Source organism: Mastigoproctus giganteus, chromosome 7 (assembly GCF_048544385.1).
Source record: "Mastigoproctus giganteus isolate SK-2022 chromosome 7, ASM4854438v1, whole genome shotgun sequence".
NCBI classification, from domain to species: Eukaryota; Metazoa; Arthropoda; class Arachnida; order Uropygi; family Thelyphonidae; genus Mastigoproctus; species Mastigoproctus giganteus.
This window is the reverse complement of record NC_143581.1, coordinates 52053861-52079038: the sequence shown is the minus strand read 5'-3', so window position 1 is coordinate 52079038 and position 25178 is coordinate 52053861. Positions and strand designations below refer to the sequence as shown.

The 25178-nt window shown below is 36.3% G+C and overlaps 1 protein-coding gene across 2 annotated transcripts in view; it reads left to right on the top strand.

Moving 5' to 3' along the window:
• Positions 1-25178, top strand: part of Ptp61F (Protein tyrosine phosphatase 61F) — a 259988-nt gene that overhangs the window by 158273 nt on the left and 76537 nt on the right. For both annotated transcript variants that reach the window (XM_090377659.1, XM_090377658.1), the window contains exon 5: positions 922-1071. In XM_090377659.1, the coding sequence (XP_090233785.1) occupies positions 922-1071 (150 nt within the window). The remainder of the gene's footprint in view (positions 1-921; positions 1072-25178) is intronic.

Sequence of the window (25178 nt, the reverse complement as noted above, 5' to 3'; positions counted from 1 at the left end):
CAGCCAGAGGATAGTTGATTGTTGGAACAAACTGCCATCTGGTTTTATGGAGGTTGGCAGTTTGCATAAATTCAAAGAATTAGATAAACTGTTAGGGGTGGAAAGGTGAAATTGGAAGTGTTATTTTTTTAGCTGATGCTGTGTAACCTCGCCTTCTTTAATCATATGCCACTGCTACTAGTAATATTAATAATACTTGTTATGATTGAATTACAGTTCTGACTTATTCTGCTGTTTTAATATCATGATTGCAATAATATTTTAATGGTATTCAAATGGCAGAATGATGTAATGAGGCAAAGTTTATATAGTGTCCACCATAATAAAAAAAATCTCCCCAGCTTCATATTTTATTTATATCATCCTTTGGTGTATCTGCCCTCCCTGTCTTACTCCGATTTTACAATGCACGCTCTCCATTTAACTCGTATTAGCTTGTTACAAAAGCTGATGGCTTTGAAAAAGTGCATTTGATCAACAGTTATTTTTCCTTAATTTGATTACAATGGCCTCTTGTTTGTACGATCTTAAAGAAAGCAGAAATATACCCTTCAGTTTACAATTGCTCTGTCCTTTTAATGTTTTAGCACTATAAGGCAATAGGATCCTCATGTGCGGGGGAATCTTGTTTATAGATGCCCTGCACAACTAGCCTTGCTCCTTCTGTTTCAGGTATGTAGTTTCTTTTCAGAAAAGAGGGTTCCAGATTTGAATACAGTATTGAGGATATGTTCAATGATCAATTTCTACCATAACAACTCTGACAGTTAATCTCCTGTATCGCATTAGATATATCATACACAAACATTTAAAGCAATCTTTTAAGTCATGATTTAATAGGAGTTTTGAAAACAGTTTGATAAAGCATTAATAATTAAATTCCAGATATTGTTTTAAAATTGTTTAACATTTTGTTTATAGGTGAAATGTCATCAGTATTGGCCTCTAGGTAATGAGAAGGGAGGAGACAGTGATTTAACGTTTACTGATGTTGGTTTAAAGGTAACGTACCTGTTAGAGAATGAAGCATCATATTATACTGTCAGGGAACTCCTTCTTACTGATATTGAAGTAAGCATGTTTACTTTTTTTTTCTGGAATTGCTGTTTTATATTTCTTGTAGCTTTTTTTTTTTTTTTTGTGAAACATTTCGTAAAGTGCCAAATAGTTTAAGAGCAAACAGAAAAGTAATGCTTCTTATTGCATAAATTTTGAAGGGAAGAGAAATCAAAAAGTCACAAATAACAAAAAAATTTGTCTTTAATTTGATATATCATTTTTTTACATATGCTCCACCTATTTCATTACATCTCCTCCAGTGCTTATCAATTTTTTTATGCCATTAAGCTAAAATTCTTCAGTTGAGAGGCCATCCGTCTATCCATGGCTGCTTTACCTTCTTCATTAGTATTATTTCTGTAGCTCCATAGATGTTCTTTAAGCTCTAGGAACAAAAAATAAAATAAATAAGAAGAAAGAAAAGTTGGACACAGGGATAAAACAGTATAATAAATAAACACACTATTCAGATTTTTTCCCCCTTTCATATTTAGATTAATTTAATCAATTTAACAATACATTAACCAAACCAGATGTTTTAGCATTAGCATTAGCAGAGGCATATGATGCAAGAAAGCAATGAAAAAAAAAAAAAAAAAAACCACTTCCATTTTACCCCTCCGTTCGTTCGAAATACCTGTCCAGCTGAGCCTTAAATTTATTTAGGCTATCAACTTCCATAACAATGGATGGAAGTCTGTTCCATCACCCAACTACCCGCTGGCTAAAGGCAAATTTCCGCACATCTATCCTACGTCTGTCTTTCCTCAATTTGAATTTTTGCCCTCTTAGGTGATTATTCTCAGCAAGAGGAAGAATCCTATCGGCATTGAGCATGCTCAAACCATTCAAGGCTTTATACACCTCTATCAGATCACCTCGCCGGTGCTTAGTCTCCAGACACTGTAATTTGCAAAACTTAAGCCTTTCTTCATAAGAGCAACCCTTTGTTCCATTTACTAATCTTGTTGCCTTTCTCTGTACTTGTTCCAGCAGCTCTACATCCTTCTTGAAATGAGGCCTCCAGACCTGTATACAGTACTCAAGGTGTGGCCTAACCATTGCCTTATACAAGGAAATAATCACCTCCTTATCCCTGTTAGAAAAATTCCTGTATATCATTGAAAAGACACCATGAGCTACTCGTGCAGCCCATCTGCACTGCTCAGAGAACTTCATATCTGCCTGCACAATTACCCCCAGGTCCTTTTCATTCTCTACCACTGTCATTGTAGGAAAGAGTTGATATGTTGCTCTGGGGTTACTGTTTCCCATATGTAGTACTTTACATTTGCCAATATTAAACTTCATTTGCCACCTCTCAGTCCATCTGCTCAACTTTTCCATATCCTATTGCAGCAGCATAGCATCAGTAGTGTCCTTAACAACCCTGCCAACCTTTGTATCGTCTGCAAACTTGGACAGTAAGCTTGATATACCATCATCAATATCATTTATAAATACAGAAAACAACAATGGACCCAACACTGAACCCTGAGGAACTCCACTAATAACATTAGTCCACGAAGGGCAGTGTCCATTGATTACCACTCTCTGTCTTCTCTCACTCAACCATCCCTTTATCCATAGCAGCAATTTGCCTCCAATGCCACACTGCTCCAATTTGTGCAGCAGTCTTCTATGTGCAACAGTATCAAAAGCCTTTCTAAGATCCAAATATATAATATCAAAATTATTCTTTGCATCCAGTTCCTTTGCGACATCATAGTATCCAATTGGTCAGACAAGACTTCCCCTTAACAAACCCATGCTGTGTCCAAGCTATAACTGAAGTCTTGTCTAGATGATCCTGCAATGCTTCTTTAACCAGTGCCTCCATTAATTTCCCTGGAACAGAAGTCAAACTAACAGGTCTGTAATTACCTGTGTCTCCCTTTGATCCTCCTTTGTGGATTGGGGTCACATTATCTAGAGTTTTTTTTTTTTTTTTTTCCATTCTACACCCCTCGAGTGTGGTACCACCCAATTGCTATGTTATTTTGTGATTATTACTACCGATATGCAATACCTTGCATTTATCAGTGTTAGAACTTCAATTGCAACTTTTCAGCCCAATTTTCCAATTTTTGTCTTCTTACAATGATTTCCTGTCTGATTGCCTTGATTTCTGTCATTTAGCACTCTGCTGATTACAAATTTTAAACCTCAATTACCACTTCTTTGCCTATCTGTCTAATTTTTCTAGGTCATTTTACAGTAATATACCTATGTACACGGTAGTGCAAATGCATCATATTAGTACATGGCTAAACTCTGAATTAGCATTTTTTTGCAAAAGCAGCATTGTTTAAGTTATATCTCATATTGTGAATACCTTCACAGCGAGTTGCCATGATATTGCACTACTTTGAATAAATAACACTTCACTAAAGGAGAAGACTGTTGTTCCTTATTCTCATCAGATACCACCACCCATACGGCACTGCTTCAAGGCTATTTGGTCCTTCTTTGGTGAGTGGGTGGGTACCCTAGTGATGTAATGTTGGCAAAACAGTTATGAAGTATAACTCCACAATATGAAAGATGCCTGATGGTGTATAAGATGAATTAAGATTAAGGTGCATTAAGCTTATGCCTCAGGCTGCAAGAGAATTAGACTACATACAAGTTAGTGCAAATGCATCATATTAGTAAACAGCTAAACTCTGAATTTGCAAAGGCGGCATCGTTTAAATTATATCTCATATTGTAAATACCTTCACAGCGAGTTGCCATTACATTGCACTACTTCGAATAAGTAACACCACTAAAGGAGAAGACTGTTGTTCCTTATTCTCAATGGATACCACCTGCAGCCTGAGGCATAAGTCCTTAATGCACCTTAGTCTTAATTCATCTTATACACCATCAAGCATCTCTCATATTGTGGAGTTATACTTCATAACCGTCTTGCCATCATTATATCACTAGGGTACCTACCCACCCACCCACCCACCGAAGAAGGGCCAAATATATTGCCCTGAAATGGTGCTGGCTTGGTGGTGGTTTCTACTGAGAATAAGTAACAACAGTCTTCTCCTTTGGTGACGCATTACTTATTCGAAGTAGTGCAATATCATGGGAACTCGTTGTGAAGGTATTCACAATATGAGATATAACTTAAACGATGCCACCTTTGCAAAAATTGGATAATTCAGAGTTTAGCTGTGTACTAATATGAGGCATTTGCACTATCTTGTACATAGTCTAATTCTCGTGCAGCCTGAGGCATAAGCCCTTAATGCATCTTAGTAGTATACCTTTATTCTTGTCATTAACCAATTTGCTGGTCTCTGTATCATCCATAAACTTAGACAATAACCTTGATGTGCTTTCATCAGTATCATTAATAAATATTGAAAACAGTAAGTGACCCAATGCAGAACCACAATGTACCCTACTAATAACATTAATTTACAAAGAGGAGTGCCTATTTATAACCACACTATCTTCCCTTTATCCACATCAGTAACTTGCCCCTAATGCCACATTGCTCCAATTTTTACAACAATCTTTCATGAGGAACAGTGTCAGAAGCTTTACTGAAATATAATTAAAAATTTTTTACTGAGTCATTTTAACAGGGAGATATTGTCAGATTGTTAGTTGAGATCATCCCAAAACAGATTTGTGTTCTGATTTTCATTTAACTGCATGCTGTCAGGACGATTCTGTAATATTTCTTTGACCACTCCACATCTATCCTGCGCAACCATCCTTCCTGAACTTCAGTTTATGCCCCCTTGTGTGTGTGTGTGTGTGTGTGTGTGTCGTACATGCGCGCGCGCCAGCAAGTGGAAGAATGCTATTAAAATTTAGCTTACTCAATCCATCCAAGGCTTTAAACATCTCAATCAGATCTCCCTGCAGGTGCCTAGTCGAACCTCGGTTTACTCAAGGAGTGTGTGCTACTGCACTCCCGCTCATGACCACTTGGCTACGGAGGCCTCACCACACAGTTAAGTTACTTTGGGGTTACTGCTACCCATATGCACTACCTTGCATTTGTCAATGTTAAAGTTCAACAGCCTGTTCTCAGCTGATCAACCCAATTTTGCTAGATCTTGTTGCTGTAGCTCACCCTGATTACTGTCATTAAACCACCCTGCCAACCTTTGTATCAACTGCAAATTTATGTATTAAGCCTCATATACCATCATCATCATTGATAAATACAGGCATATCTCTGATAACTAAGCTTCGATATAATGAAGTGGCAATTTCAAGCCCCATTTAACATTAAAAAATATATATTCCAGTTTAATCACCTGAAATCTAAACAAACTGAAGAAATTACGGAAACCTTTGGGGCTTCTCGTGGTTGGTTCGAGAAATTTAAAAACGGACCAGGATTCGTAGTGTAAAATTAACAGGAGAAGCTGCAAAGTTTCCAGAAAAACTAAAGGAAATAATTGAACGTGAAAATTTTCCATTGGTGTTCAATGTTGACGAAAGCGGTTTGTTCTGGAAATGGCTACCAACAATTGAAGAAAAATCAGCTGCTGGGTTCAAAGCAGCCAAAGACCGTTTAACGTTACTCTTTGGATCAAATGCCTCTGGCGATTATAAATTAAAACTGTTATTAGTTTACCATTCAGAAAATCCGAGGGCATTAAAAGGTAACATAAAAATGAATTTACCTGTAATATGGAAAGCAAATAGAAAAGCGTGGGTTACCAAGGAGTTATTTACTGATTGGTTTGTTAACCACTTTTGTCCTGAAGTAAAACGGTATTGTCAAAAAAAAAACAACTTTGAAGAAAAAGCTCTTTTGTTGTTAGACAATGCTCCGGGACATCCTACTGATCTTAACACGTTGGACACATGCATTCCTGTCAAAGTTGTGTTTCTTCCAGCAAACACAACTTCCCTGATTCAACCATTTGATCAGGGAGTAATAGCATCATTTAAAGCTTTTCTATTTAAGAATACTTAAATGGGCAAGAAAAGTTTTCCCAGCCCGAGTAAAAGGGTTAGGGTTGGCGTAAGGAAGGGCATCCAGCCGTAAAAAAAAATTCATGCCAAAACACTACAAACGCTGACCTCACATATAAAAATTGGAAAAGGGCGAGGACAAAAAAAAAAAGAAAACAGTTGGATCTGCGTCGAACATTAAGCAGTTTAACTGAACTAGAGGATAAAGAGGAAATGACAGTTAAAACTTTTTGGAAAAACTACACCATTAAAAACGCAATTGAAAACATTGATAGTTCTTGGAAAGAAGTCACTAAGAAATGCTTAGATGGAATTTGGTGCAAAATATGGCCAGAAGTTGTACTAGAAGAAGAAAATAACATCCAAGAAATTAGAAATGAAGTTATCCAGATGGCTCAATCAATAGGTTTCGAAAATGTCGATGAAGAGGATGTTAGAAATTTATTGAATGCAGAAGATGATGGTTTTTCAGTGGAAGATTTAGAAAACCTTGTTAGCAACGAAGACAAAGATAATGAAGACGAAGTTAAAGAAGTTCCTGCCGAAAAAGTGTTAACAACCAAAGATTTAAAAAGGTGCTTAAATGACATTGAAAATGTTTTAAATTTTTTTAGTGAAAATGATTCTGATTTAGGAAGAAGTGTTATTGTTAAGCGATCAGTGTTAAATGCAATAACTCTGTATAGGCAATTGTTAAATGAAAGAGAAAAAGAGCATAAACAATCAACTTTAGACTCATATTTTAAAATTTGATTTCACTTTGTATGTAAGTTAACTGTTTATTTAATAAAAACTTTTCTTTGTTCGAAAAAAAAGCTTTTCATGTTCTTTACCTAGGAATGTATCCCTATTCTGGCCATAGTATTTTTACCTCTGAAAACGAAGTTTCGCTTAACGAAGTAATTTCGTGGAACGCATCCTATTCGTTATTCGAGGTATGCCTGTATTTGACACAACAATGGGCTCTGCACTGAACCCAGAGGAACTCCACAATAACATTAGTCCACGAAGAGCAGTGCTCATTGATAATCACTGTCTTCTTCCACTTAATCATCAATTTATCTTTAGCAGTAAATCACTCACTGTTATAACGAGCATACTACATGGATATACCTTACAAATTTTGGTAACTGTGCAAAAATTCTTAATTTCTCAGGTAATCGAAAAAACCCAATTCTTGGAATAGACAAAAATGAAAAGGGCGACAGCTTTTATGACTACCCACATCAGATTAGCGGTCTCTTTATGACCTTGTCCTTTTGGGGACGGGGACTGTACAATAGTGCATTGGCGTTCTGCTTGTCACATTACCCTATTTACATATTGTCTTATATTCACTGAACCATAAATTTATTTCAGGACTTCTAAGAACTTTATGTGCAGATCACGTTACTGTCATTTTAAAGTAAAATCAATTAGAAACAAACCCTTCCTTTGAAAAAATTTTTACTAACAAAAGAAAGTGTCTCTCGATTCGCAAAAGAGTCAAAATTATTCGTGACTTAGAACATGGTGCAAAATATGTTGAAATGTGCAAAAAATTTTCTTTGTTCTCTTCAACAGTATCGACATTGTGGAAGAATAAATATGTTTACATATTGGCACTGGAAAAGAACATAACTGAAAAAAAAAAATTAGAAAGTGTGTGGTTACAAATGTCGATGTAGCATTGCTTCAGTGGTTCACTACACAAAGAAGTGCTGGATTTTCATTCAATAGACAGTCCGATCGTGAAGGCTCAAGCAGAAAAATTTGCTAAACAATCTGGATGCAATGATTTTGTATATTTATAAGAGGAGTTTACCTCAATATAGTACGTGGAACACTTCCGTATGATACCCTCCAGAAATTAAAACGGAAAAAACGAAAAAATCGACAACTTACCGGTACATTAAAGTAAAATATAAATAATTAAAGTAAAATATAAATAATTAAATAATCAATTTAACACAATTCAAAATCAATTCAAAACAATTAAAATTCAAATTAACGCAATTAAAAGAATCTAACGAAAATATTCAAAACGATTTTCCTTCCTGAAGCTGACAATGCTTTTCGACCGACTGTCGTGATCACAGGAATGAAAATTATCGAAACAGGCTAAACCTGCAACTTAAATAGTGATTGTGTCTTCGCGCATGCGCGTAAAGGTCCACGCATCGGAGATCAAATATGGCCGCCGAACATTAACAGAATTCTCGTGTAATTTAATTTCAACGGTTTCTGCAATTAATAGTCGCGTATAATTACGTTGAACGTTAAGTATTTTGGCCTCGTTAAATAAAAAAGTATGTTTTTCGTTAATGGCATGAAAGGCTAATTCTGACGCTGCTGAACGAGAAGCACGAACAGAGGCTTCGTGTTGATTTACACGGATATTAAGAGAAAACCGCGTGGAACCCTGATAAGACGAGTCGCAATCACCGCAAGAAATGTTGTATACTAGATCATTAATTTGTGTTGCGAACGCCGAAAGAACCGAGCGATTGTTCAGTATAGTGTGTAACTTCCGTATAGGCCTAGCTATAATTTTAAATTCGGTATCTTTAAAGAATCTGTTAAGCTGTTTGTGCCACTGTTCAACATATGGGACAGAAATAAAGTATTTTTTGATATTACTATTGTTGATAGGTGCAGTATTTTGTATCCTATCCTTAGCTTGTACCCTAATTCGATTTATTGTGTTAATGGGATAACCCCTGTTCAAGAATCTGCTAGTTAATATTTGTATTTCTGAGTCTAAAGCAGAATCCGTCGTTGAATATTTATAGGCATTTAGAAATTGATTAAAGATAATCGATCTTTTGTAGGTGAACGGGTGGTAGCTATTATAATGTAGAAGCATACCGGTGTTAGTGGGTTTTCGATAGATGCTAAATTGTATTTTGTTCGAGTCCCGGGTAAGCGTGAAATTTAGAAAGTTTAATGACTTAGTATCCGTATCTTCCCTTTCCAATGTAAATTTGAGTCTAGAATGAATATTGTTAAACGAATGTAAAATATCTTGGATAGTACTACTATCGGTAATAACTAGAACATCGTCTAAATACCTCCCATAGTATGTGATACGGGGACGAAAAGGTGTCAAATGTATCTGCTCAATCGTTGAGAGATAGATCTCTGACATTAAGCCACTCAGGCTCAAACCCATTGGTAATCCAAAAATTTGTTTGTACACCTTGTCTCGAAAGGTGATGTAGTTAGCCTCAACTAATAGTTTAATTAAGTGAAAAATCTCCTTTATAGGCAGCTTCGTATAATTAATCGGTGTCGAGTTTTTATTTAACATATCCCAAATAATATCTAATGTGTATTCAACGTTTACATTCGTATATAATGATGTAACATCTAATGAGAATAAATTGTCATTGTCGCCGAGTCTACAGTCTTTAAGATTATTAAATAATGTATCGTAATTCTTAATCCCAAATTGTATAACCTGTCTAAAAGGTTTTATAATGTTATATACATGTGTGGCTAAGGCTGAAAATGCCGAGTTCCTGTAGGAAACAATAGGTCGAATCGGAAATCCAGGCTTGTGTAATTTTACCTGACCAAAAAGTGCAGGAATATTGTATGTTCTGGACTTCAATTCCTTCAACTGAACCATAGTAATGTAGTCGTTTTTACGATATGTGGTTAACGTTTTATTGTATTGATTTACCAAATTGGTAAACAGTGTCGGGTCCACTTCACAATAAGTGGAGCTATCAGATACAACTGAATCTAACTTATTAATATAATCATGTTTATCTAGTATTACCACTGTATCTCCTTTATCTGCCCTCTGTATAATAATGTCCTTATTTTCTCGAAGTTCTCGTAAAGCTGAACTGTCATGTGTATTCAATTTAGGAAGTCGTGTTTCTTTTATGTTATTCACTACTTGGTTAACTTGTTGAATAAATACATCTTTTTGTGGAACACTACGAAGTCCAAATTCAAAATCAATTACGCATTGTTTTTTTGGCAGCTTTCGAGGTGGAAAATTATAATTTAATCCTTTGGATAAAAGTGAAATCTGGTCCTGCGATAGTGTACACGAGGAAAGATTTGTAACCTGTTGATATGTCGGTTCGTTGGATACTGGGTGAGGGGGTGTTCGTGAACTAGCCGACATATTCTGTGGTAGTGCGTTATGTGTCTGTGGGGGGGATGTCACCCAACTCGTGTGAACTTGGTCGCAAGCTCGCGACAATGTGTTAGAATTCGTATGAACGTGTCTTGAACTATTCGATAATGTTTGCAACTTATTAACGTGTCTGTTTTTTATTTCTGAGGCTTGTGCTACCCGTCGCAAATCTATGGAGGTCTTCAATACAGACCAATCGTTCGGATGTAGATAATTTTTTAATTTATCGCGAAGCTTCCTAACCTGGGAAAGGTATTTTTGTTTATCCGAATATCGAGATTTTAAGGCAAGCTTAACAATATTACGTGATGTCGCCAGTGATAGTTGTTTTATGCCTGAAATTTTTTGATTTAAATTCACCCTGGCAAACTTCGGAACGATGTTGTTTTGAAGGCAATATTTTAGGAAAGAAATATGGTAACTTTGGGCCGAGTACCTTAGTGTAGATTTAATGTAATTTTGTACCAAGCCATTCAAAAAATCTCCCATAATTGTGTGTATCGATTGTATACTACTGGAGAGACCGGAAGTGAATGAAATAGTCAATAAGAGTATGAAAATTAATTAGATAGTATGAATCAGAGCTGTAATACTCAATATGTTCTACGTTGATAATAATATATTCTGCTTTAGACTCAGAAATACAAATATTAACTAGCAGATTCTTGAACAGGGGTTATCCCATTAACACAATAAATCGAATTAGGGTACAAGCTAAGGATAGGATACAAAATACTGCACCATCAACAATAGTAATATCAAAAAATACTTTATTTCTGTCCCATATGTTGAACAGTGGCACAAACAGCTTAACAGATTCTTTAAAGATACCGAATTTAAAATTATAGCTAGGCCTATACGGAAGTTACACACTATACTGAACAATCGCTCGGTTCTTTCGGCGTTCGCAACACAAATTAATGATCTAGTATACAACATTTCTTGCGGTGATTGCGACTCGTCTTATCAGGGTTCCACGCGGTTTTCTCTTAATATCCGTGTAAATCAACACGAAGCCTCTGTTCGTGCTTCTCGTTCAGCAGCGTCAGAATTAGCCTTTCATGCCATTAACGAAAAACATACTTTTTTATTTAACGAGGCCAAAATACTTAACGTTCAACGTAATTATACGCGACTATTAATTGCAGAAACCGTTGAAATTAAATTACACGAGAATTCTGTTAATGTTCGGCGGCCATATTTGATCTCCGATGCGTGGACCTTTACGCGCATGCGCGAAGACACATAATCACTATTTAAGTTGCAGGTTTAGCCTGTTTCGATAATTTTCATTCCTGTGATCACGACAGTCGGTCGAAAAGCATTGTCAGCTTCAGGAAGGAAAATCGTTTTGAATATTTTCGTTAGATTCTTTTAATTGCGTTAATTTGAATTTTAATTGTTTTGAATTGATTTTGAATTGTGTTAAATTGATTATTTAATTATTTATATTTTACTTTAATTATTTATATTTTACTTTAATGTACCGGTAAGTTGTCGATTTTTTCGTTTTTTCCGTTTTAATTTCTGGAGGGTATCATACGGAAGTGTTCCACGTACTATATTGAGGTAAACTCCTCTTATAAATTTACTAATATTATTATCAACGTAGAACATATTGAGTATTACAGCTCTGATTCATACTATCTAATTAATTTTCATACTCTTATTGACTATTTCATTCACTTCCGGTCTCTCCAGTAGTATACAATCGATACACACAATTATGGGAGATTTTTTGAATGGCTTGGTACAAAATTACATTAAATCTACACTAAGGTACTCGGCCCAAAGTTACCATATTTCTTTCCTAAAATATTGCCTTCAAAACAACATCGTTCCGAAGTTTGCCAGGGTGAATTTAAATCAAAAAATTTCAGGCATAAAACAACTATCACTGGCGACATCACGTAATATTGTTAAGCTTGCCTTAAAATCTCGATATTCGGATAAACAAAAATACCTTTCCCAGGTTAGGAAGCTTCGCGATAAATTAAAAAATTATCTACATCCGAACGATTGGTCTGTATTGAAGACCTCCATAGATTTGCGACGGGTAGCACAAGCCTCAGAAATAAAAAACAGACACGTTAATAAGTTGCAAACATTATCGAATAGTTCAAGACACGTTCATACGAATTCTAACACATTGTCGCGAGCTTGCGACCAAGTTCACACGAGTTGGGTGACATCCCCCCCACAGACACATAACGCACTACCACAGAATATGTCGGCTAGTTCACGAACACCCCCTCACCCAGTATCCAACGAACCGACATATCAACAGGTTACAAATCTTTCCTCGTGTACACTATCGCAGGACCAGATTTCACTTTTATCCAAAGGATTAAATTATAATTTTCCACCTCGAAAGCTGCCAAAAAAACAATGCGTAATTGATTTTGAATTTGGACTTCGTAGTGTTCCACAAAAAGATGTATTTATTCAACAAGTTAACCAAGTAGTGAATAACATAAAAGAAACACGACTTCCTAAATTGAATACACATGACAGTTCAGCTTTACGAGAACTTCGAGAAAATAAGGACATTATTATACAGAGGGCAGATAAAGGAGATACAGTGGTAATACTAGATAAACATGATTATATTAATAAGTTAGATTCAGTTGTATCTGATAGCTCCACTTATTGTGAAGTGGACCCGACACTGTTTACCAATTTGGTAAATCAATACAATAAAACGTTAACCACATATCGTAAAAACGACTACATTACTATGGTTCAGTTGAAGGAATTGAAGTCCAGAACATACAATATTCCTGCACTTTTTGGTCAGGTAAAATTACACAAGCCTGGATTTCCGATTCGACCTATTGTTTCCTACAGGAACTCGGCATTTTCAGCCTTAGCCACACATGTATATAACATTATAAAACCTTTTAGACAGGTTATACAATTTGGGATTAAGAATTACGATACATTATTTAATAATCTTAAAGACTGTAGACTCGGCGACAATGACAATTTATTCTCATTAGATGTTACATCATTATATACGAATGTAAACGTTGAATACACATTAGATATTATTTGGGATATGTTAAATAAAAACTCGACACCGATTAATTATACGAAGCTGCCTATAAAGGAGATTTTTCACTTAATTAAACTATTAGTTGAGGCTAACTACATCACCTTTCGAGACAAGGTGTACAAACAAATTTTTGGATTACCAATGGGTTTGAGCCTGAGTGGCTTAATGTCAGAGATCTATCTCTCAACGATTGAGCAGATACATTTGACACCTTTTCGTCCCCGTATCACATACTATGGGAGGTATTTAGACGATGTTCTAGTTATTACCGATAGTAGTACTATCCAAGATATTTTACATTCGTTTAACAATATTCATTCTAGACTCAAATTTACATTGGAAAGGGAAGATACGGATACTAAGTCATTAAACTTTCTAAATTTCACGCTTACCCGGGACTCGAACAAAATACAATTTAGCATCTATCGAAAACCCACTAACACCGGTATGCTTCTACATTATAATAGCTACCACCCGTTCACCTACAAAAGATCGATTATCTTTAATCAATTTCTAAATGCCTATAAATATTCAACGACGGATTCTGCTTTAGACTCAGAAATACAAATATTAACTAGCAGATTCTTGAACAGGGGTTATCCCATTAACACAATAAATCGAATTAGGGTACAAGCTAAGGATAGGATACAAAATACTGCACCAATCAACAATAGTAATATCAAAAAATACTTTATTTCTGTCCCATATGTTGAACAGTGGCACAAACAGCTTAACAGATTCTTTAAAGATACCGAATTTAAAATTATAGCTAGGCCTATACGGAAGTTACACACTATACTGAACAATCGCTCGGTTCTTTCGGCGTTCGCAACACAAATTAATGATCTAGTATACAACATTTCTTGCGGTGATTGCGACTCGTCTTATCAGGGTTCCACGCAGTTTTCTCTTAATATCCGTGTAAATCAACACGAAGCCTCTGTTCGTGCTTCTCGTTCAGCAGCGTCAGAATTAGCCTTTCATGCCATTAACGAAAAACATACTTTTTTATTTAACGAGGCCAAAATACTTAACGTTCAACGTAATTATACGCGACTATTAATTGCAGAAACCGTTGAAATTAAATTACACGAGAATTCTGTTAATGTTCGGCGGCCATATTTGATCTCCGATGCGTGGACCTTTACGCGCATGCGCGAAGACACATAATCACTATTTAAGTTGCAGGTTTAGCCTGTTTCGATAATTTTCATTCCTGTGATCACGACAGTCGGTCGAAAAGCATTGTCAGCTTCAGGAAGGAAAATCGTTTTGAATATTTTCGTTAGATTCTTTTAATTGCGTTAATTTGAATTTTAATTGTTTTGAATTGATTTTGAATTGTGTTAAATTGATTATTTAATTATTTATATTTTACTTTAATTATTTATATTTTACTTTAATGTACCGGTAAGTTGTCGATTTTTTCGTTTTTTCCGTTTTAATTTCTGGAGGGTATCATACGGAAGTGTTCCACGTACTATATTGAGGTAAACTCCTCTTATAAATTTACAAATATTATTATCAACGTAGAACATATTGAGTATTACAGCTCTGATTCATACTATCTAAATGATTTTGTATGTAACAATGGTTTCCTGGATCGATTTAAAAACTGAATACAAACATATTAATACAAATAATATGTAGGTATATACTAATATTATTTCTTTCTGTCTAATATTTCTTTTGTTTTTTGAATCTATCTTTTTATCAAGTTACTGAGAAGTAAAAAAAAAAATAGGAGGTAGATTTAACTCATCACTGATATAGTGAGTAATGGTTATAACAAGGAAATTTTGTCGGTCCCATCATGCTTTTTTATAAGCAAGTTCGACTGTATATGATATAAGAATTATTTTTACATCCAGTTCCTTGATTACTGAGTCATAATAACCTATCAGATTGTTTAGACAAGACCACCCATTAAAAAAATCCATGCTGTGATTGCACTATAACTGCATGCCTGTCCAGATGGTCCTGTATTCTTCAAATGGTGATTCCTTTATTTTCCCTGGAATAGACGTTAAGCTAACAGGTCTATAATTACTTATGTCTTTTGATCCCCCTTTATTCAGTATGTCAGCAATCTGAACAGGATTGACAGGAGTTATGCCCTTCATATAGTGAGCTGATGTGGGTCATGTCTTTCCCTCAATTGTTAACATAAGCAAAGTATTTCCATTTTTTGCTCCTTTTTTTGCATTTTTTCTCAGACTTCTCATAATCTGCCTATGCTTGTCTTAGTGACTTGATTGGATGTTAGTTTATACTTATTGTTGTTTTATGTGTCTCAGGATAATTTATAATTATTCCATTAATTTTTATTTTCTGCCACTAATCTCATCAGTTTATATCACATCCATTTAAGTATAAATCTTGAACAGTATCTCTTAGTTGGTATGAAGAGTGTAGTAGATTACTTTTTCTGACTACTTCTCTGGATGCTTCTCATTAAGAGTTTACTGGAAGTAATCAGTAATATCATCAGTTGGTATCACTGAAAAGAATATAAAAATTGTCTATAAAAAGTTCCTTGCCTTTCCTTTACCCTTGATAGCGGTAGTGTAAATAGTAGCATGTGATGCAAGAAAGCAAGCATATGAGCTTATTCAGCATCAGCCAAAAAAAATTCACACAACCATTTCCTCTAAATGTTTGTCCAGTTCCTCCTTAAATTTATTTAACCTATCAACTTCTACAACGACAGATGGAAGTTTGTTCCAGCAATCAACCACCCGCTGGCTGAAGGCAAATTTCTGCACATCTATTCTACATCTGTCTTTCCTCAATTTGAATTTATGCTCCCTTAGGTTCGTAATCTGAACAAGTGGAAGAATCCCATCAGAATTCAGCGTGCTCAACCCATTCAAGGCCTTATACACCTCAATCAGATCACCTCGCAGGTACCTAGTCTCCAGCCGCTGCAATTTGCTGAACTTAAGCCTCTCTTCATTCCCCTCACCAATCTTGTTGCCCTTCTCTGTACACACTGAAGCAAATCTACATCCTTCCTAAAATGAGGCCTCCAGACCTGTATGCAGTACTCAAGGTGTGGCCTGACCATTGCCTTATACAGAGGGACAATCACTTCCTTTTCCCTGCTAGCAAAATTCCTGCCATTTGGTGCCTTGTCAATGTATCATTGACAAGGCACCAAAAGCTTTTCTTGCAGACCATCTGCACTGCTCAGAAAACTTCATATCTGCCTGCACAATTATCCCCAGGTCTTTTTCACTCTCTACAACTGTCAGTGTAGTACCACACAGTTTATACGTTACTCTGAGGTTACTGCTTCCCATATGCACTACTTTACATTTGTCTATGTTAAACTTCAGTTGCCTTTTCTCAGCCCATCTGCTCAACATTTCTAGATCCTGTTGCAGCAGCATACTGTCATTAGTGTCATTAACAACCCTGCCCACCTTTGTATCATCTGCGAACTTGGACATTAAGCCTGATATACCATCATCGATATCATTAATGAATACAGAAAACAACACTGAACCTTGGCAGACTTCACTGATAACATTAGTCAACGAAGAGCAGTGTCCATTGATTACCACTCAACTATCCTTTTATCCATTGTAGCAACTTACTCTTAATAGCATCCTGCTCCAATTTGTACAGTAGTCTTCCATGCACTACAGTGTCAAAAGCTTTCCAAATGTATGATATCAAAATTATTTTTTGCATCCAGTTCCTTTGTAACCACATCATAATATCCAATCAAATTTGTCAGACAAGACTTTCCCTTAACAAACCCATGCTGTGTTTGAATTATTGCTGCAGGTCCTTGAGGTTGTCGCAGACATTCTCTCAGATATGCCAGACAAGCTGCACTTGCTACCTGGGAGTCTAAAACGCTGATGGAACTGATATTCGGGTGACATTCAAGTCAAATGGACCCAATTTCGGTGAAGTCCGGACGGTCTGTGACAGCCAAATCCTCTGCTTGCATCTTCACTATGGTGGGACTGTTAGTAATCCTGGGTATAATCTCCGTGCACAAGTACATAGTGGGTGATCACCCAGGTGTGAACCAACGTAAGCAGGGGTCGAGGTGTGGCACCCACACCACATTGAGGAATGCCGCCCCTCTATGTTACCAGGCAGTACTAGGTGGTGGTTGACTCTCATCAACCGGTGCAATACCACCACTTTGCTTATTGAAGGTTTGAAGTGGTGGAACCCATGTTTAGTCTCTAGAGCTAAGTTCCGGTCAACCCTTCCCCATCTCTTCCATCATGCAGTATGATTGATGACTTTTGAAGTTATGATGAACATCGTGGCGAGATCCAATATTCCTTACATTTCGAGGGTACAGCTCTAAAACGGTGTTGGCAGGCCGGCTGCTAGTTAGTACACTGGACCGAATCTATTGGTAACTCTCTAGGAGGCTTCCGGATCAGCTAGTGTATAATCTTGCTACCTCTACTCTGCTAAATAGTGATTGGAGGGAGTCCGAGTAGTTTGTGTGTGGGGAGTGTTGTCGAGGCCAGGTTATGTCAAGGATCTGAGTATATTCTTACCATGTGTATGCCATATCCAAAAATTTCATTACTTCATACAGCATGTCCCCCCCCCCCACACACACACTTTTTCTTACTATTGAATACACCATGAATTGTCAAACTAATAGAGCAAGCTTATCTGCGAAAAGATCTAAATCTCCCAATACTTCCTAATTCATTTCACAAATATACGCGGTCTCAATTCTAATCTTAACGATGTCCATTTCCACTTGCAGTCTGCCAAACCCCATGTACTTTTTCTGACAGAATCTCAGTTATCGGTTGATTCAACTACTGCTCATCTGAGATGCCCAAATTATTCGCTGTATGATTCCTTTCGCATCAAAGATGGTACCTGTGTATATGTCCGTTCTGATATTCCCTGTCAGAGACTTGGCAATTTGGAATCTACTCTCTTTGATCTTCTCTGGCTTAAAATCTCTCTACCTCATTGTGTAAAATTCATCTGTTGTCTCTACCATTGTCCCAACTCCACTAATCACTTGGAGCTTTTTGACTTCCTCTCTTTGCAACTTGACTTTCTCCAGTCCAACTTTCCTAACAGTGAGGTAATTTTCCTTGGCGATTTTAATGTTCACAACTCGAGCTGGCTTCCGTTTTCTAGTCACACCAACCCTGCTGGTTGAGATGCTGAGGCTTTGGCAATTTCTAATGACCTTGCACAGATTTTTCATTTACCTACAAGAATACCGGACAATCCTAACTATACAGCCAACACGCTTGATCTTTTTCTCACAAACAACCCTTCTAAGTACACGGTCGAAGTGAGAGGTCCTTTAGGCATTTCAGATCACAACTTGGTGACTGTCTCTTCTCCAGTGGAGCCTTTATCTCATGGCTATTCCCAACCTCATGTTGTTTGGCATCACAAGAATGCAAAATGGGATGACCTATGAGATTTCTTTTCTTTGGTCAGATTACTGTTTCAGAACTTCTGATGTCAACGTTTGCTCAGATCATGTCAGTGAAATTATTCATGCAGGAATGGAATCCTTTATCCCACACTCTACTTTAAAATCTCGTCCTTTATCTAAACCTTGGTTTTCCAATAAATGTGCTAAGGCTGTTTAAGAGAAGAATGTTGCATATCGTAATTGGCTTGTTTCTAATTCTTCAGTTTCATTTTCTGCCTACACCAAAGCTCGCAACAATTTTAAAGCAGTTATTAATCAATCCAAACTAGAGTTTGAACAGGCTAAGAGTAGAAAACTTGCTTCTTGCCCTAATGGTAGCCGAACATTCTGGTCCCTTGCCAAAGCTATTGGCCGCAACTTTTGCCTATCTCTGCTCCCACCTCTGTCCAAACCAGATGGTTCTGTTGTCACTTTAGCCAAGGATAAAGCTAACCTGCTAGCATCCCATTTTTCTTCCAACTCATGTATTAATGATCTTAGTAAAACACTTCCCAACATTCCCAACACGTTTACTGTCCAACTTCTGTCCAACTTCAAACTCACAGAACCAACTTTTCAGCTTCCTTGTTTACTCATTCAACTGCCGTTTTCTGGAACAACCTTCCTTCATATGTATTTCCTGAAAATTACAGTCTATAGAAGTTCAAGTCCAATGGCAACAAATATCTTCTTTCGTCTTCTCAACCTCCAACCCAAGCACAGTACTAAGTACTATAGGTTCTAATACCTCTCGTGTTTGGGGTTTACATTAAAAAAAAAAAAAAAAAGTCTTATCTTGGTGATCTTGCAATGTTCCAGGTAAAATAATGGAGTAATTGGTAATTTATAGTTATATCTTTAAATAAATGTCAGTATATCTCTTGTTGGAGATATTGATTCTAACATCTGGGTCGTGCAAGGTTTTGTCATTAGTGTTGATGATTACAAGGGGCCATGAAATTTTCCATCAAAATTAAAAACTCAGAACTATTTTCTTCCTGAATATTAGTATTGACATGAGCAGTGGACTAAGTACATCAGTATGTAGAATACCAAGAGACACCATGTCTGTGTTAATTTATTACTCTAACACTCCTCCCATTACTGGTATTATAAAGAGCATGTCACTCAGGTTTCTGAGAAATGCTTTCCCTGATAACCTCAACCAGTAAGGACGGCATTTTCTGCTTTTGCTGAAAATTATTCTGTTATGCAAATATTCACTTTAAAACTACTGGGTTCTGTCCTTGGCATCATTCACAAGATGTTTTAAGCTTGCATGAGAAATCTCAAAGTCATAAAATATGCATGCAAAGGAATTAGAGCTCTGGCTAAATTTCAATAAAATTATGGATGTTGTAAATCAAAATTTGATAGAGAAATCAAAAAAAAAAAAAAAAACTGGAGAATGATTTTGGAGCGAGTAATTGAGATAATTAAATTTTTTGCTTCACGAAATTTGACACTGAGAGGAAGCAACGAAAAATTATTTGAACAAAATATTGAACATTTTTTTGGGACAAATAGAGTACAAGCAAGAATTTTACAAGAAAATATAAGATCTTTTGATGTTCCATGTGTCATTCATAATTTAAATTTAGTTGTATCTGATGCAGCATGTTCTTCAACAACTTCAGAATTATTTTTAATAACATTACAAAGGTTATATGCAATTTGTGCTGCTTCGCCAAGTTAAAGAAGTTAAAAAAAGGCATGTAAAAATTGTGAAGTCTCTACCAGAAACAAGATGGGAAGGAAAGATAAAATCTGTTGGAGCAGTACGGTATCAGTTATGGGATATTACAACTGTGTTAAATGAAATCCAAAGGAAAGGAAAAGGAAAAGATGCAAAACTGCAGTCTGAAATACAAGGTTTGTTAACAGAAATTACTTCTTTTAAATTTATTATAACCATAGTTGTTTGGTATGAAATATTGAGCATTATAAATAAAGTAATAAAGCCATGCAAAGTAGTAGAATTGATATGAACACTGAAATTATATTGATAGAAGATGCTCTTAGTCAACTAAACGAATTTAGAACATTGGGATTTAAATTGTGTACTGATAAAGCTATAGACATTGCAACTAAGTTTGAAGTACTGTCAGAGTTACCAGAAGTGCTAGTTTCCCTCATCAGATGAATGCTCTACTAATCCAACCGAAAAGGCGGCACCTCCGTAGCCAGGTGGACAGGAGCAGCAGTGTGTAGCACATACTTCTTGATTAGACCGGGGTTCTAGCCTGTGACCACCAAATACGAAGGATGCAGAAAGGTCATGTCAGGGAATGACCACCACATATCCCCGGAGCAATATGGCCTTAGTTGCTAATGCTCCTAAAAACCAAATAATAACAACAACAACCAAAAAGGTTTGAAACGGAATTATTTTAATATAATGATTGATGTAGCTATCATTTAGCTTGCAAGAAAGATTTGATTAGATGAATGAAATATTCTTGGCTTTTCATCTTATTCTGAAATCAGAAAACTTAATGAATTTATTTGGAAATGCGATAGAAACGAAATGTCAGCACCTTGATGGAATTTTAATGGTGAAGACGGGAGCAGCGACATTGATGTCAAAGAGTTATGTCAAGAAATCCAATCTTTACAGCATGTTTTAAAATGAAAAAATTATGGTTTCTTAGAATTATTGACATTTATTCAAGAAAAAATTAAGTTGAATTATATGCCAACATCACCATTTATCTTCAGATATTATTAACATTGCCAATTACAGTTGCGCCGAGAGACGGGAGTTTTTTAACAATCAAAATTGTTAAAACATATTCACAAGCAACAATTTGAATTAATGGATTGGCCATTATGCCAATAGAATAAGATGTACTAAAAGATATAAAAACATCAGAGACATTATAGACAAATTTATATCAGGTAAATATCTTAAGGTAATGATGTGAAAAGTTTATAGAAATAATGTACTAATCGTTAAAAGTTTAAATAAATAATTATGATTTGAATAATTTTTGGGTGTTTCCATCATTTAGCATCCATCATTTTTATGATGGATTCTAATGCCCACTCTCGACTTTGGAATAGCCCTACTACAGATTCCAAGGGGAAACTCTTGGAAGAGCTTATCTAGTCCAATAATCTCACTCTGTGGAATACCCCAGGACATCTGCCAATTTTCGTTTCGTCTCTTGGTCAATCCTATATTGACATTACCCTTTCAAACTCTGCTCTTGGTAATGGCATTTCCAGCTGGCTTAGCCATGCGTTGTGGTGCTCGAGTGATCACAATGTCATCACCTTTACGATCAGTAATAGCAACAATCCTAGGGCTATCAGGTGCTGTTTTGACTTCCCGCAGTTTAAAACAAAACGTTGATTGGAATAGCTTTGATGTAAAGGTTAGTGAGCTTACTTCTGAAGAAATAATCATCCAGCTTGGCTCTCTTCCTGTTGATATGCAGGTTACCAAGGTCCAAGAGATTCAAAAGACGGTCTGTGAGACCACTCTAAAAAAGAAAAAATGAAAAATTAATTGTGTTCCATGGTGGACCCCAAATTTCACTATTCTCAGAAGAAACTTACAAAATGCTCGTTGTAATTTTCAGAGAGCAAAGAGAGCTAACAGGCCCAGGGATGAGATTGATAGACTTGGTGAGTTATATAAATCCAATAGGAGTTATTTCAATACCATCTACCAAGAGAAAAAACTCGCCTGGGCAAGGAATGGTAATGGAACCCTCGACTGGAGCTTGTCAATTAATGCCATTTTGGATGGGTTGCTACATGAGGACACTGCCTCCTGTGAAAACACCATCCAAACTACAATGAGATTAGATCATTTATCATACCAAGGGCTCTGCGCCGAGGCTCCATTTTCGGATATTGAGCTGGAATCTGCTATCTCAACCTTAAGGGATGGAAAGTGTCCTGGACAGGACCTCTTTGAGGTTTCCATTCTTAAAACATTTTGGAAAAATTGCCCATTAATAATATTAAATCTGTCTTTGGGGTTATTCCCGTTGCCTTGGAAACAGGTTAGACTTCAACTTCTGCTTAAGTCCTTTGACAAACCCTCCAATGATCCGGCTTCTTACAGGCCCATTGCTCTACTGTCCATCCTTGGTAAAGTCCTAGAAAAATAATTGTCTCTTGTTTTCTAAATTACTATTTTTCACTTCAGTTTGGCTTTACCCACGGAAGGTATTCTGTTGATGCTATTTGATGGGTTCTGAATACTGTTAAAAATTCCACTTCTAAATATGTCCTCTGTCTCTTTGTTGACTTCAAAGGGCCATTCGACGCTGTTTTGTGGCCAAGTGTCCCAGAGAGGCCGGGGTCCCTGCTCCCATTTACTGCCTCCTTTCGAATTATTTTGATTCTCGCAGCATCACAGTCACTTCAGATTTTTGTTCTGTCACAAGATCTGTAACCAGAGGTTTCCCTCAGGGCCCTGTTCTTGGCCCTGTGTGCTGGAACACGGTCCTTGATGGATGGCTTTTGGTTGTTCATGACGACATCCTTCAGCTCGCTTAAGCAGATGACCTTGTTATTCTGATTTTTGGTAATTCCCGCTGGGAGCTTGAGCACAGGGCAAATGAAGTTCTTGTGGACTTGAATATCTGGTGTCAAACAATATAAACTTCAAATCTCGACTAATAAAACAAAACAAATGTTACTATAAAGGGCTTCCTTGACGTGAATAGACCACCTGTTATTAAGCTAAATGAAGAAATGATTAGGAGTACTAAGCAGCATAAATACTTAGGAATTTATTTGGATGATCGTCTTAATTTTAATTATCATGCAAAATATGTACTTCAGAAAATAAAAGCTATGACCTATAAAATTATTAAAATCACCAAGAGTACTTTTGGTGTAAAGAAATCTTCTATTAAATTATAATACTCTTGTATATTTATACCCATTGTGTGTTATGTGGCTGGGGCCTGGGGATATAGAATTGGTAATTCCCTCGTTCAAAAATATCTTACTCAAGCGCCAAGATTTTTTATTCTCGCTGTAAGCAGAGCTTGTCGAACTGTCTTTACAGTTGCTCTCCAGGTCCTCAGTCATCGATTGCCAATCTGATATGAAGTAATGTTACACTATCTTTTATATTGTAGAAGAAAAAATGTCCCTACAATTGTAAATGGTTTTACTTATAATATTGACAAGAAAATGTAGACATTAAAAGAATGAGAAATGAATGTTGTATAGCATGGCAAAATACTTGGTCTACTTCTACCTTGGGTAGGGAGACCTTTAGGTTTTTTCCCGAGGTTGCTGATTATGATAAGAAAATGGACTGGTTCAATCCTGGCTTATATGTTATGTTTCTATATACCGGTCATGGCAGTCTTAACTCTAAATTGTTCTCATTCAGATTAAGTAACACTCCTCCCTGCAGTTGTGGTGCTCAAGAAACTGTTGAGTACCTCATCTTTCATTGTCCACAGTATGATGATTTAAGACTGGACTTTCAACTACTCACAAATGAATTCATTTGCTCAGAACTGACAACATTAGTTATCTATTTGTTATTTAGTTTTTTTTTTTTTTGGAGCATTAGGAACTAAGGCCATATTGCTCCGGGATATACGGTGGTCATTCCCTGACCTTTCCGCATCTTCCGTATTTGGTGGTGACGGGCTCGAACCCTGGTCTAATCAAGAAGCGCGTGCTCTAGTTACCTATCCTGAGTATTATGCTGCCTTCTCCACCTATGCGGAGAAAATGTTTAAACAGAGGGAAAGAATTCTTACTCCTGATGTTCAGTAAAATACTAACTTATTGTTATACAGTAAAATACTAACTTATGTTAATTGATAGAAAAATACTGCCGTCTGTCGGTTGGTAGGAAAGATTTTACTGGGTTTTTTGAACTTTAGATGGAAAGGTTTAGGGCTCTTTCTATTGTTTTGGAAACCAGAAATTGTAACTATTCTTTTGAAGTATAAATCTTTGTAACAATCAGCTGGTTGTTTGGGACTGAAAACTTTGGCTGGTTTGTAGACTGTTTCCGTTTTTGGATTCTCTTACCTGATGTACTAATCAGTCTGCTGGACTCCAAAGTCCAGTGTTTATTTTGTATCATTATCGTTACCATTGTAAATAGCCTTTATGTATCATCATCATTGTCTATAGTTGCTTTAAATTGTATGCTATGTATATTGTTACCTTTTAGAGGCAGATAGGGGAAATCCTGGAGCCCACAAAACTTTAATAAAAACTTTGAATCTTCACTCTTAGAACCATCTTAAAAGTCACTCCCTTTTTTTAAATTATCATAACTTCTTTGTTTTAACTGATTTTAATGAAACCAGTGTTAAAGATTCATAGTAGTAATAGTATTTGCCCTATAGTGCAAGGAAGCCACAAGCTTTTGCTGCTCTGACAAAAAAAACAAGTAGATGAGAATCCCCAAATACTTAGAGATATTAGAACCTATAGCACTACTGACAAAAACTTTTTTCGTTGTACCTCTGGAACAAAAGTTGGTTATTCTGAACAAAATTAATGTCTTGATTATGAAAATATCACTCTTTTACTTCTATCCCATCTACATCAAAAGATATACACATTTTTTAAAT